The sequence below is a fragment of the Grus americana genome, chromosome 8 (genome assembly GCF_028858705.1).
Source record: "Grus americana isolate bGruAme1 chromosome 8, bGruAme1.mat, whole genome shotgun sequence".
Taxonomy (NCBI): domain Eukaryota; kingdom Metazoa; phylum Chordata; class Aves; order Gruiformes; family Gruidae; genus Grus; species Grus americana.
In genome coordinates, this window is record NC_072859.1 from 11,173,716 (window position 1) to 11,189,068 (window position 15,353).

The following is a 15,353-nucleotide window of genomic DNA, read 5'->3' on the forward strand; positions in this document are numbered from 1 at the left end:
ATTTAAAACAAAGCTATCCTGGGTTTATTTCTTTTGTTTTAACATCAAGAGCTTTAAGGACTTTTCTCCCAAAAGAGGTGATTTTTTTTCTTTCAACAACTTCATCTTTTGTTAGCTAATTCTTGAAGAAAAGTTTGTTTTTCAAAGGTAGAAATAAGTTACTGTTGCTTATATTCCATAATCTTTTAACAGATGTGTCATAAGAGTATTTGTTTACTTGCAATACATTTGAAATGTATTTGTCTAACCATGATGAATTACCTTTTTTAAAAAATAAAAATATCATTTTTCTTCCTGTGTTTCATTTTTCCTGTATTTCCTCCTGATGTTTGCTGCTTAGGAGCAAACAACTTTTCTGCTTTGCTTATTTTCCTGAGGATGTTAAAATTAATCTTTATCATGGTGAATACTTTATACTCGTTATTTTTCCACTCCTACCTCATTCTCTTATCTACTTCTCCCTCTCTAGACATAGATTGGGAATATTGCCTGTTTAAGAATTCTTTGCATCATACAGTGTTTTATTAACTGACCATACAGTCTATGATTAATGGAAAAAAAATGTACTAGTCTTTGCTTTCATCTGCAAGGTTTGCACAAGTACATGTGTAAGACCCATTCCCTCTAGCCATCACAGATTTGTTAAAAGGTTTGACTGCTTTGCTCTTGTCTGGTATAAGGAAGGATGCCTAAAAATTACCCATGAAGAATGTGTAAAGTATAGCTAGGAAAAAGCAACATTGCACGTACATTGATTGACCAAATGACACAAACTGTAATCTTTTTATCTAACTCCCACTTATGCATGCAATTCTGAAATATGGAACATGCAATATTATTCCATGAATTCCCACATGCTGGACTACCAAAAGAAGAGAGAGGCAACAAAAGCTCCAAGGCTAAGCTGTGACCACCCAAAGTAAACATAATTTGGATTTGTATATGTATTTACATGACGTAAGAAGCACTTACCTCACTCTGATCATTGCAATGCCTCAGCAGGGTTTGATTCTTGTGATCAAAACTGGTTTTGATCAGTGATGTTGCAGATCGCGCGATGGCTCACACTGCAGCTGCTAGCCGGGTGAGCACAACAATGCACCAACCACTTGCCTTTCTATATTCCAAGGCTCCTTATGGCAAAACAGTTTGAATGACCTCATTGCCACTGCTGGAGACCCCCCCAAGAGTCCATGCGCATTCCCCTGTCGTAGAGCATCTTACTCAAATGTATCAAAATGGACTGCAGTCCTCTAGGTAAATGAGACCATATACACAAACATTATAATTCACCATTCCGCTGATGAAATTTTGTTCTGGATTATTTTTCAGTCATTTATCAAATGACAGTGAAGCAATTTTTTCAAACATCCCCGCCTACCAGGCATGAACTGGATTAAACTAAAGCAGAAAAAGAGCTCCAACTAGTCATGGGTATTCAGTATTCAACACCAGACTAAAATAAGAATTACAATAAAGCTATAAATGCACATTGTGTGGATGTCAGGTCCTTAGTACCAACTGTACTCTTTTGCTTTACAGATCCACTCCTATTTTGCAATATCTGCTAATGTAAAGTGTAGCATGTTACAAAAACACTTTTGGCAGTTATATCAATTTGACCAATTTCTTTAATTCCATATTGTGATTAAATCAGAAAATACCAACTATTTCTACTTCTCTTGTAAACTTTTACCAGATCTAGGGGTTTATTATCATTTATTGCACAAAAAAATATGATCACCTTTTTCTATTACTTGTCATATTTCCTGTCTATATTAGAGTAGTCAAATTTTCCATATGGTCTTTTGGAGTCCCATGAACTCCTTTCAAGACCCCTGAAGCTTCCCATTTTCACTTTCACCAATCATTTTTTTTTTTCAATAATTGCTAGACGTTTGTTCAAGACATATTGCTATACCAAGGAGAATCTGTCCTATGCTGAAAACAAACAGTTGCACAGAACGAGTGTTCAGTGTGATGAACAGCGTTTGGAGTGAAGTGTTGGATGAGTACAGACACTATCAAAGCTGTTCTTTACTCAAAGTGAATATTAATGACAGTTGTTTCATGTTTCAAGTTAAAATCATACAGAACACACTGTTGCAAGGAAAACAGTTCTCAAACATATTTTTCAACTTACAAGCAATCAATAACTATCCAAATACATTATTTTATTTTTCATCAGGATATCTGTGATCCTAAAAATTGTACCCCAAAACCTCTCAGTTCTTGATTCTGAAAATATGACAAGCTTAGTTATAGCAAAAGTATTTGAAATCTATATAGAAAATATTCTCATTTATGTATATCCCCTACAAATTTTCCACATAAATACTACTTGTGCTCCTGAAAGAATGTAAATAAAGTTCATAGCTGTGGTTTGGATTTCCTTATTAGATCTAGCACCACAGACACCAAAACAAAGGGTAGTATTTTCTTTGCAATAACAACTCACAAATTTTGAGAATCCTGACAAATGGTCCTAATACAGTAAAATTTGATTTGATTTTTTTGAACTTCCCAATTCACAACGCATTAAACTGAGTTCAAAAGGCACATGTAAAATGAGCTAAACAATCAGGGGACATCTCCTCTTAGTTTCTACTTATCCAGAGCACATTCAGCTTCTAATAATTTTTTTTCTATCACAACAAAAAGTCTGTAAAATGCTAAATTAGTTAAAACTATGTGAACACAGCTCAAAATAACTTGTACACTTTAAAAAAAAATATATATGCTTTGTCTTTGGACAAGTTGATGCCAATCCAAGATAGGCTGCTATTTGCCAGCAGACTTCTGCCTGTTAAGATATTCTGAAATAACGTATCTTAAAAAAAACCCCATAAACCATGAGGCTACAATGGTTTCATAAATATCTTCTCTTATAGGCAATCAGTGGAGTCAAAAAGAAAAAAAAAAGCAAAAGAAAATAACGCAGAAAGACAGACTGCAAAGGTCACTTTGACAAATGTTTGCCAGTTGAAATGATGCGTAGTGCACTACTTCCAATACAGCGCAAATGTAAATATCTCAGATATGCCAAAAGATAAACTGAAATAAAATAAAAATCAGGTACCTGGAGAGCTCATTTCAACGGAGATGCTAACCAGAACGTTAAAGAACTTGTACATTCAGTTCAACAAACTTACCAAAACAAGGGACTGAATGGAGCCTGTTTCTGATCAGAACAGAAGAACATCAACCAGACTGACATCAGTCTGTTTGCATATATCGAATGTACATGAAGACACTTATTGACATAACAGCTCGTACTGCAAGCTGCTATGAGTCGACACGGACCAGTGTCCTCACCTTTAGACTAAGGGACAAATTAGATAACCCCTCCTGAAGCAATGTCAGGTAATGCCACTATGGAATAAATGCAACTATCTGTTTTGTTGAAATTATCTATTTTAACAAAACTAGTGCTGTGTGGAACTCTAGCAATTTTGAAAACAGGTATAGTCATTTCAATATAGTATGCAAACTGACTTTCCATATCATATGAAAACTATAATGACTGCTAAACACAAATACTTGAGCTAAACATTACTTCATTTCTGCATGGGTTACTTTTCATCTCAGTAACAATGGACGTCAGTAACACAGACAGCTAGTGTGTATAACGCTCACGGCAAAAAAGACTACCTGTAAGAGAACCACTTGAGTAGAAGGAAGACTGTGCCATACTGTATTTTAATGTTTCCTCCAGGAAAAGGCCTCATCTGGAATTAATAACTATCCTATCCATTTCCACCAAGGAATACCACATAGTTCCTTACCCAACAACAGAATGCACCGCCCTCCTCGCCACCAAACATCCATCCAGGCACCCACACACCCACTAGTTTTACAAACTTGATGCCTCAAGCAAGGATGAGTTTCTCCTGTCAAATCTCAATATTTATCTGAATCCACCAGACCACCAAACATCATATCCTCAAGATCTGATTTAGCCATTGTCATCTCAATGCATTTTATCAAATGGAACTACTATCAGTAGTTTGCAAGTATCATACAAAAAGAATCTGGACTGACGGATTAAATGAATCTCTAAGTTGTTTCTGATAAATGATTTTATCTGCCATCCTCATAAACCAGAAAGGATGAAAGCCAATAACACATTAATCTACTGAGTACCAGCAAAACACCAGAAATACAAATTCTGAAGTTCTGATGGGATGAAATGGGTTTTCATTTCTCCTAACTTCTCAGTGGAATTAAGATAAGCGTGTAATAGAAGAGATGCATGTTTGACTCATATCTGGCTTCTGTGAGGAAATAAAAAGCTTCTGGCCTCAAGCACAGCAAATTCTCTAGGTCGGTCCAGTGAAAAATGATGGAGTTTGAAAGGCACAGTCTCTTCAGTTCTTCACCACATTAAACCAGGTGAACTGTATGTAAGTAGTTTCATTAATACAATCTGATTTTATACTAAATAAATTATAAAAGTGATACAAATAAGAAAATAGCCGACTTTGGGTAGGTATTTATTTTTCAGTACAACTCACCGTCAGGAGGTGGTAGTGTCTTCTAAATTGCCAGTGTATCCTTAGTGTAGAGTAAGATTTAAAACATTTTCTTTGAAATGTTTCAGACTGGGATAAAACATTCTATATTTCCCTTGCAAAGAATGAGACTGTGCTCTTATAAATTAAGGAAAAAAAGAAGCAGCCTTACTGGTTTATATCTTAGTGCATCTCTGTAGGATCCAAACAGTGCTGCCTGTGCTCGAAGAAAGGCCTTGGCTACTCCGTCACCCGTAGCTGTAGACTGCTTTTTCAGTTTATTTTTCAAGGCCGAGACCTGCACGACAGAGTGGAACAGTTAAATTAACACCTCAGAAATTGGTACAGCGAGGTATGAACCCAATCAGCAGGCAAACCATGGTGTCTACAGGTCAGCCAAAAATTCATCCTCCTCCTTGATAGCTTATCTTTTTAACTGCAAAGAGCACCTGCTGGTCTGTTAATTGAAATGAAAGCAGGGGATGATGGTAGAGTGCTAATGCAAATTGGTTTATGCTCTCTTTTTTTCCCAAGGCCTCTTGACATAAATAAGCTTAATTATTTTACAGTAAACTGCATGCGAGCCACTTTTCTGCAGATTTTTTTTTCCAATCATAACATGCACCTACTAGTTTTGAATGAAGACAGTTGGACATTTTTTGTTTATGTTATGAAGGCTTATTTTTAAGGACTCTTAGTGGTCACTTACTATTCAGTTTTAGGGATTTTTTTTTTTTTTTTTTTAAGTCAAATTAGTCTCTTATGTCATTTCTCATGCACCATGGGAGTAGCTGCTACTACTGTCAAACAGTTGTGGAAGGTTTGTGTAAATTCAGTGATACATTGTCTTTAGAATTGTCGTAGAAGATAAAACATGTGAAAGGAAAAAAAAAAAAACAAAAACCCACCACTTACAAGACACTTGTAGTTTAAAAAAAATAAATCTTATTTAAGTGCTTGACTTGTTTGTTTGTTTGTTTTAAGGAGGTCTGTCTTATTTTACTTGGCAAACAGCAATCACTGATTACATAGAATTGGAAAAAAATGAGAAATATTCACTTAGATGACCCTTACTTGGAAATATTTTGGAGAAAAATCATATAATTATGGAATTATTACAGTATTCTTTAAAGATACGTAGAATTACACCCTGTTATAGTCTATAGTCTAATTTTCAACATGAGGGATATCTGGAAAAGTAAGTCAACTCCAGTTATGTTGAACACGTTTCGACATCCCTTTGTATTGCAATATACCAAATAAAGCAATATTTAAGTCGCTATACAAAGTAACATTCAGAGTAACTCTTTAAACAGAACACTATAAACACAAACTATCACCAAAAGAGCTTTCATTCTTTTAGAAATATATGCAAGAATGAGTATCTTTTTGTTTCTTTATGCAACCAGTCCTGACTACTCTTGTAGATGATGATTGTAATTGAAGTGTCAACCTAATTAACAACTAAACTTTGAATAATGCTAATGAGAACTGAACATGGCATCAGAGAAAAGACCAGCTCTACAGGTGATAAACCTTCACAGTAGTGACATTTTCCAGTGTAAAGTCACAGTTACTGTGATCTGATCAAAGAGAGAGACCCCCATTGGGTCCAATTATAACTATAGTTTTGAAAAAAAAAATTATTGAGTTATGATGTTCATAATCTATGCAGAAAGGCCTTTACAGTATAGGTCTTTTCCCCATAGCTGTGATCTTTTCAATTTATATCCAGGCTCCATAGATCTAGATAAAAGTTTAGAGCCTGATTCATTTAGCCCATGGAAAGCATACACCAAGGCTCATTTACATTTTTCCTTATACCTTAAAAGGAAAAAAAAAAAGAAAGTACAAGTCTGAGTACAAAAACCAGTTAAGCAGTTCAAGGTTGAAAAAAATAAATGCATGTCTTGGTTTTGGTTTGGGTTTTTTGTTTTGGATTTTTTTTTTTTGTTCTGTACTCTATGATGATTTTAAAGTCATTAAACATAAGGTTTATTTAATTCCGGGGGAAATAAATGTGTATATCCTTTGTATAAGGGAAATCTGCCTATCAACGTTAGCTCAGTTTCACTAAAACAAAAGCAGTAACATGAGGTTAAATAAAAGAATAGTCAACCTTAAAATATTGTCTCTGTCATGACGGTCAAAGCATCTTCTAAATATAAAGGAGGGAAAAGGTAGAAAACTCTCTACATGGTTTTAAATCTACATTTTTCTAAATTATACCTTGTGTGTTTGGGGAAATTATGGCAGATGGTGAGACAGGTTAAGAGAAGAAAGGGGGTAGAAATGATGTAGAGCAGAGGAACTATAGGACAAAGTGGGGGATGTGAAAGAAAATGGCATTTTCTGATTTTCTCAGTTCTGGCAGGCCCTATGTACCTTAACATACATTGATAAAAAGGATACTTTAGGCAAAAACATGTTAAAAAGAACAATACAAAGCAACGAATCTCCCGCTTCATTGTAGTATTGATATGTTATTAGTGCAACAATATTAAGAACATCCCAATGGGCTGGCAGTTGGAAAGTGGGTTCTCCAGCACAAAAGTATGTCAGATACACATTTTATGTTGCCATCCTGGAGGGAGTTCTAGCCTCAAAAAGGCTATGCTGGAGTTCAAAGAAAGTTCCTCCAGCTTCTGCTTCTCTCAGGAGGCAATGCCAAAAGGCAGGAAGAGCTCTATTAGATTTTTCTGCAGAAGTACTAGTAGCACAGTGCTCCTAAGAAAAAGCCTGCAGAGATAGTGTGGGCCACAAACCTGATTTCCCAATCATCACAACTGGAGTCCTGGCTGAAGCACTCCTGAAGCACCCTTGAGACCTGCCTAGGTTTCCTTCAAGCTGAGGTCAGCAAACATGCATGCAGAAGGACAGTGCTTTCTCAGGGCTCATCCCACCACCAAGTGACAGCAAACCCAAGCTGTGCATTTGGGTATGCTGCCAGCAAGTTCTCCCAGTTCCACAGTTTAATCAAAGATAGAGCGATAAAGTAGTTACTACAGTCAATACAGTAGGTACAGATAAGAGCCTGGGTGCTTTGAACTACTTAGAAGGACTTGATGCACAGCAGGAGTGGGATTGCTTAAACCCATGAACCTATAACCAAGGAAGTGTGAGACCCCTTTGGGTGACAACATTAATAGCTTTTAAAATTTCAAACAAAATACACAGTTCTGGGAGCAAGAAAAAAAAATACCAAGCAACATCTTTATCAAAATCTTTTACTCAGACATGCTTTAATCCATCTACAGTTAAGATTGCCAAACTTTTTTTCCCCTTCTTTGCATGTCTTAAGCAGAAATAGCCTTTTACAAAGTTTAAAAATAAAGAACTGCAAACAAACAAACCACAGGGGTTAGAACACTGTTAAAATTTATTTCTGGAAGACACCAGTGATTCTTTTCAGAAACAGTATTACTAACTCACACTAGAAGCAAACTGGTTTTATCTTCCCCTAGCAACGGCTTCTCATAGGAAGGTGACTTCACTGAACTGCTAAACACTACCAATGAAGAGCAATCACAGCTTCAGGAAGGTTTAAATCAATAAAATAGTTTTTCAGAGATTTAGAAAGTCACAAGATTGATATGTGATTTTTCTTTCATTTGTAAGAATATCTAAAATGTAGAAACATATTGTGTTGGTCATTAAAAAAAGCCTTATTTTTTAAAATAGTCACTCTGTCCTTTCTAAGATTCCTAAAATATAACTATCTGATCAAAACCAAAGCATGACTAATATCTTTTCAATATCCATGCGAACAGAAGAATAGAACTGCACATAGAGTTAAAAAATAAGGTAATAAAATCATGTAACTATTAATCAAAGCCTTTGCTCCTGCAAAAACTTAAGCAGGCATATAAATTTAAGCACATATAGAAGTATTCAAAACATTTGTCTCCTGAGAAATGCAGAACCATGCACTGGGGTTCCCAGTGACTACTAGATCTCTGAAAAAAAAAGATAGCCAGGTATTTCTCTGGTATCAGTGACAGTTGTTACGCTTTAAACTGTTTTTTGGTGTTCCCCATCAGATCATGTCGCTATAAAACTAAGCCCACTCTCAGCAGTGAGAAAGTGAAAGAAGATGGCAGAGAAGAAAAGACAAAACAAAAACCTTACAATGAAATGGAATCTGATAGGATTTTCAGTACTGTTAATGAAAGGGCTCCTACATATTTGATATTATCTACACACATAGGATTTAGGCACCTCAGATAGCACTCCAGCATTTCATCACAAATACCAGTTTAGATGAAAACAACTACTTAAATGCAAATTTTTTCAAAACTAGTTGTACTTCTCAATCTCATGTTGTAGCTTCTAAAACTATGTCGAGGTTCAACAGAATCTTAACTCTAGGAATTTAGTCAAAATAAATAGTTGCCTCATAACACTGCAAATGCTGCTGACTGCTCTAAGTTTCTAAATATATTAGTAATATTTTTGGCTATTTTCTGATGGGAAAACATAATCAATTATGATATTTAAATTTTCTAAAAAAACTTTTTAGTTGCGCTGTTACATGTTGACCGTTACTTCTATACAATGCCATTAATCATATTTTCAAAAATAATTTGCACTCCCAGTAATGGTTTTATAAAGTAACTGTTTAATTTTCTACGTGACTTACAGCCTACTTCTCAAATCCTACTTTTAGAACAGTAATGTTCATACGCTCAATTTACGGTGTTAAAATCCTGTGACTTTAGGAATCCCAAAACTAAAACTCTAAATATCCGTTTAGATTCTGTACTGCACCATAGTGTGTAGGCAGCACACGCTGCGAAGGCTACACATCTTTCAACAGCTCTGTAGATTTTACAGTTAACAATATTTAACAACCACAGAAGATGCTAAAAAGCTATGAAGCCTATTGCTTTCTGAAGATCATATTTTAAAAAGTTCTGCTTAATTTATGAAGAAGTCAGTAAGACTTGGTTGCTAAACACAACACCCTCAATTCTCCAAGTTGTTTTTGAAAGTCTTCAAATTTGAGCAAAGGACTAGTCTTTTTGTCAGAGTTAACTGCAAGCACGTATTGCAGGATCAGGCCCAACGTTCATAAATTTATGTCTACAGTCTCCACTAATTTATATACATCACAAATGTTCTTTGTCTACTGTCTTACATTATTAAAGTGGTGATCTAAGTATTATTGTATTAGGAAATTTACTCCCACAGGAGTAGCTACTTATTTTCTTTTTTTTTTTTAATTAAAAAATAATAGACAAATTCACAGTGAAATGATGAAATTTAAAAACAAGTGTTCTCGTCAGAAGAGAGGAAAAAGAGGGGGTTTTCCCCCTCTAAGAAAACAAAGGATTCCTGAAAGTCTTGCACTGATTTATTTTTCCAATTTTAAATACCTTAGGAGTAGCGGAACTGCTACTGGCATGGTAGTATTTCTAACAGTCAATAAATCTAAAATATTATGTGTGAATATTGGAATGAAGCCATTAAGAAGATTACAGCACGCAACGCAGCAGAGGGTCCACATGAAAAAAGGACTGGTAATTCAGGACAACTGTGACCACTGACCTTTGCACAGTCAAGACCACTGGTCAGTCTGACAGAATAATAGAGTTCACATGCATAGAAAGTCATCTAGCCTGTAACTATAATTTAAATGCTTAAGTGAATGATTTAAAAATGCCTTTAAATCTCAGTTAATTTATTATACAGTTTATTAGACAATGCCATATAATAATGTTTTTCAATCTTAAATTTATCAGGAAAAATGCACCATCAGGGCATTTTAATAGACATATTACTTATACATGGGTGAACTATTAAATATCTACACATATTTAACATACAGATTAATATATACAGATTAAATATCTACAGAACATCATCAGGCTTATTGATCATGAAAATAATTACTCAATTTCCTTCGGACAAAGAAACAGTTTTAGAAAACTCTTTCAAAATATTGCATTTTTTTTGTTAGGCTGTTAATCAACCTGGAATCCATTTTTAAAAGGGATAGTAAGACTAGAGCTTCTTTTATATTTTCATTTCTTCATTCTATTTTAACACTCTTCAGAGGTACTCATTATATTTTTCATCGGAAGTTTTACTACCTTTGTACGTATGTTTATGAGGTTTATTTATACAGGTTAAAATGCTTCACATATGTATCTTTGACATTTGCTTTAATGTTTTAAGTCTAACTTACCATTTTAACTCTACACTCCTATGTTTTATACTTTTTAACTGAGACATTAGCAGTTGCACTGCCTCTCATGAATACAAAAGAAGGACAAGCATTTTGTCATTTTATGAGTCAAACATGGACATTGTCTGTGCCTTTTGTTTCCAGGTTTTCCAACTATAAACGTATATGTTTTCCATTAAATTCTTTGAATTAAAGTGCTTTGCAGATTAAAGTAGAGGAAGAGATGGGAATATTCAAATTAAAAGCTTCATTATAAAATCCTCAAATTCTGCAAGTATATTTTTCATAAAACATAGCTGTTCTGTTTTGTTCTGTATTAGTTACAGAATGAAATATTTTAAGTCTACTGTGTAGTCTGTACACTTGGATAACCTTCATTAACATTAGTAATAGTAACATGCATATATCCTGGGGGAGAATATACTTCTAAAAGTATGAAGATCTGTATCCCTATTTTCTTCATGCTAGCCTACTCATTTAGAGATCACTTTGATATGCATCTGTAAAACACATGAGAAGTCCCTCTCATTGTACAAATATCCATTTTTACTGTTCGAAGGACCTCCAGCTACAACTCTCGTATCTTATGGAAGATGCCTAATTCTCAATTCTACATCTAGCTATTATGTGACAAGAGGTATGTACTTCCATGACATTATAACCTCAACCTTACTCACTGTATGCAAGGTCAGTTAAAATTACTGATGCACCAGAAAATTACTCTTTTTCCTTAACTTGTTATACTCTTGAGTTATAGAGTACAGTCAAAATTACTGTATATATATATGTATGTGTTTGTGGGTGTATACTTTTTCATACACCAACGTAAAATCACAAAACATCAGAATAATTTTTATATGGTCTTTTACATTTCTGAACTATAGTTGATACTGAGTCAAAAGAAAGACTGACCAGATGATCTATAAGAAGTCTAGATTTTAACATCATTAAAATCAAAAGGAACTGACATTAATATAATAATCAAGAGTTTGACTTCCATTGTATAAAATATATACGAATTACCAACAAAACCAAAAGATGTAGTATGTCACTACAACACCTTACTTTGATTAAGACAGTTTGTTTTTATGATTTACAATTTCAGGAAATGTAGCTCTTTGATTTCAGATTTTGATATAAAATTCTTTGTGCTGACAACCTTTTGTGATAGCTTGAGTATCTATAACTAAATAATCAAAACAGTGGTTTCACAATGATATCCTTTTAGAGCTCTATTGGGAAAAACAAGGTAAGTGAATTTTGTGACTATTTAAAATGATATACAGAATATGTTCCCCTATAGGCAATAAGGAAAAAAAAAGGGGGGGGACGACACACCCCCTCTGCAAGATCAAAGTCGAGAAACAACTGGCACTTAATTTATCATCCTTTACAGACAAAAGACAGTTTTCGTCATTTCAAAAGGATCAGATGTCTTTCATGACAAACTGGGTTTGCAGTTTAATTTACAAATAGAATTCTAAGTAAGCAGTCTTTGCTGTGCCAAAACAAATGACAAACAGTATAGGTTCTCATTCACGCAGCCCTCAGCAGGATAGAAGAGATTAAAAATAAAACTGAAATAATTTAGAGAAAACAAATAAATGTTTCAGAAAGTTGAAGAAGATCAAAGCCTGAATTTTCTGACCCCAACTGTACAAGCATTTCTTATTATATTGACCAGTGCCATCAGATCATTAATTAAAAGGAAAGCGCTGGCAGGTGGCAGGGAAGCTGAAGCCGATAATTGGCCCCCTTCTTCTTTTTGCCTTCAAAAACTCTCTCGTTCTTTTGCAAGACATGCCACTAGGCAGACAGAAATGCCTACTTTGTAATATAATGATTAAGATGAGATGAAGAGACTCTTGCGTTTAAAGCAGCTATGCCTAATGAATGCAGCTAGCTTTATAATTATGATCCTACTTTTACAATAAGGAATATGATGTTCCATTCAACATCTCCTCAACTGTCAAAAAGGTAAAAATCTCAAATATAGGGGTCTGCACTTGGTGCTTTTCACCCCCTTATTTCTTTTTTATAGCAGTTAGCAAAACCAGGCAAAAATAACTACTAGTAATTCAAGCATCTATATAAAGAAAGAAATAATGAAATATCTGTAAGACTCACCACTTCACCAGGTAGGTTGTTCAGGTCATTAAAAGGGGTTTCTAGAGTGTTTGTGTCAACATTTAGCAAAACCACATCCTCCAGTGATCTATTCTTCACTCTCTGTTGAGAGGGAAAAAAAAAATAATGGCAAAGCATTTTACTATGGCATCCTTCTGAAGTATGTTTTTATTATAACATGCTAGATTAGAAACGATGATTTTATAACAGACAATAATGGCAAAGACAAAATTTTGAGCTTTAGATCTAGGATTTGTGAATTAGACACAGGATTCAGAGCAGCTTTTAAAAACACTTCCTCTTCATCAAACAGTATGGTTATATTAATAATCTCTGAAATACAAGCATATTCAAGAAATCATTTCTTGAAAAGCAAAATTTACACAATGCACAGGTAAATATATTGGAACTATACATACCTTATAGCAACGTTTCATTCTCCCATATTTGTCAGAGATAGGATGTCAATCATATAATCAGATGAAAAACAGAGTAAACTAAGTAATTATTTGCAGATTTATGTAAGTCCCAGGCATGTGATATCTACTGGTATTGTAGAAGAATGGATGAACAATCTTTCATCAATGGACTTGACTAGCAGTTAAGTATTAAACAATTTGTTCCTTTCAGGAAAAAAGGATAGAACTCTTTTCCATATGGTCCTACACTAATACATAATGGTGCAGTCCAGGAAATAATTCCAGAAGGAATTGAGCGACTTTTTCAGACCAAGCCTTTCTAATCATTTTCTGATGGAATAAGGAAAAAGATCCTAGTCAAGATACTACGATCAGTGCATGCAGATCGTAAGAACTTGATTTGAGAGAACAGAAGGCCATGCCTAGAGTTTAGAAGTGTACTTGATGAAGGCTCTTTTTTGGAAACACAAAAGTGCTAGTGGCTCAGACTGGGGGAGAACTCACCTCATCAGCTTTGCAAATGTGAATTGATCCTTAGAAACTGCTTTAGCAGAAGTGTAAATCAAATAAAGTTCCCAAATCAATTATCTACTCTGCATGACAATCAGACTACACACGTAGGCTTAATGGTATCATCAAATGGTTATGGAAAGAGGCAAAGCTATTTATGACCCAGCCATTACTTACCACTTAGTTGAGTTCTATTGTTTTGTTTTATATTTAAATCTACCTCTTGTTTTCTGGCAATACTCATTTCTAAATTAATAGTTATGAATGCTGTGGGATGAATGTTAGACTTTCAGAGGGACAGGAATGTAAATTATTTTGGTAATCAGAATGATGCTGAATTCTGATCGATGGTGACTCCAAAATAAATGTTAACTGTTCTTATTATTGGGAAAATCTGTTGCTGAGCCACTAAAAAAGGCAGAAAAAAAAGCTATCATTGAACTATTAAACAGACACAGAAACAAATTATGATGTAGCTCTTACATGTCTCCATAAAACACTTCAAAAACTAAGATTTCAGAGGGACATTGTTTACTTTGTAAACCATCTGAAGCTTAAATTTTCTAAGTCTGTATGTTAACAAACAGGGATTCTTTCTGAAGCATTGCCACTAAAATTATCATTAATGGCACACAGCCCTCATGCTTACCAGTATGCAGAAGCATAAACTTACCTCTATTAAGCTTAAGTGGACGCCAATTAGATAAGGCATTGGTGCACTGAAGAAAAAAAATGGAAAAGACCAAATTAATTTTTTAAGTACTAACTACCACAACATTTGTGGAGGAAAAATATTTAAAATCTTGGCACATACAGTCCCTAGTTAACATTCGTTGTTTAAACCTGTATTAAGTGTACACAGTTGCTACTGGAATTTTTACTAGACAAGGGATTTTTTTTTTTTTTTACTTTTTTTTTAACTTTTTTTTTTTTTTTTTTACTCTGCAGTAAAGATGACCACAAAACAAAGGGTGCTGTTCCTAACTATGGAAGTATGAGCGAGAAGACATGTAAGGCTTCCTAACTGGCTTGTCGTACCTAGTTTCAATAACCAACCATACTGTATGGCAGAATTAACCTAGAGGATCTTCCAAAAGTGGTCTGTCCTTAGAACTACAATGGTTTTAACCACCATTCTGGAGAATATGGTACCAGTTAGCATCACTCCACTGCAATGCAAACATCGTTAATGCCAGTTTTGGTTCTGAATATGCTTCTGAAACCCTCCCTTGGTGGGTATTTGGAAGCTGTATAATATTCTATTTACCTCAAGACAGTAAACTTCTCATTTCCAATTTGGATCAGATAAGGAACTATATTCTTAAAATAAAAAAATAACCACACAAAGCCTCTGGAGCAAGACCACCTGCAGTACACATGCCAGAAACTGAATTAGTCAGGCTAATTTATCATGGTTTCCTATTATCTTCTGTTTCCTCCTCTGGTGAATGTGTTCTGGCAACATCTGACAAAGAATATACTCAGTATCCAGCGCTGAAGGGAAGAAACATCATCCCATCTTATGGGTACTGCAAGATTACTAAAAACACTCACTGCAGAGAAACAAGCGATAGGCTGGTTTACGCAACTCTGCAAAAT

The 15,353-nt window shown here is 34.7% G+C and overlaps 1 protein-coding gene across 3 annotated transcripts in view; it reads right to left on the bottom strand.

The window, feature by feature from the left end:
- The window catches only part of DENND1B (DENN domain containing 1B), a 164,766-nt gene that overhangs the window by 45,484 nt on the left and 103,929 nt on the right, over positions 1–15,353 (bottom strand). For all 3 annotated transcript variants that reach the window (XM_054833717.1, XM_054833718.1, XM_054833716.1), the window contains 3 exons: positions 14,428–14,473; positions 12,826–12,927; positions 4,684–4,809 (listed from right to left, as the gene is read on the bottom strand). In XM_054833717.1, coding sequence (XP_054689692.1) covers positions 4,684–4,809; positions 12,826–12,927; positions 14,428–14,473 — 274 coding nt within the window. The remainder of the gene's footprint in view (positions 1–4,683; positions 4,810–12,825; positions 12,928–14,427; positions 14,474–15,353) is intronic.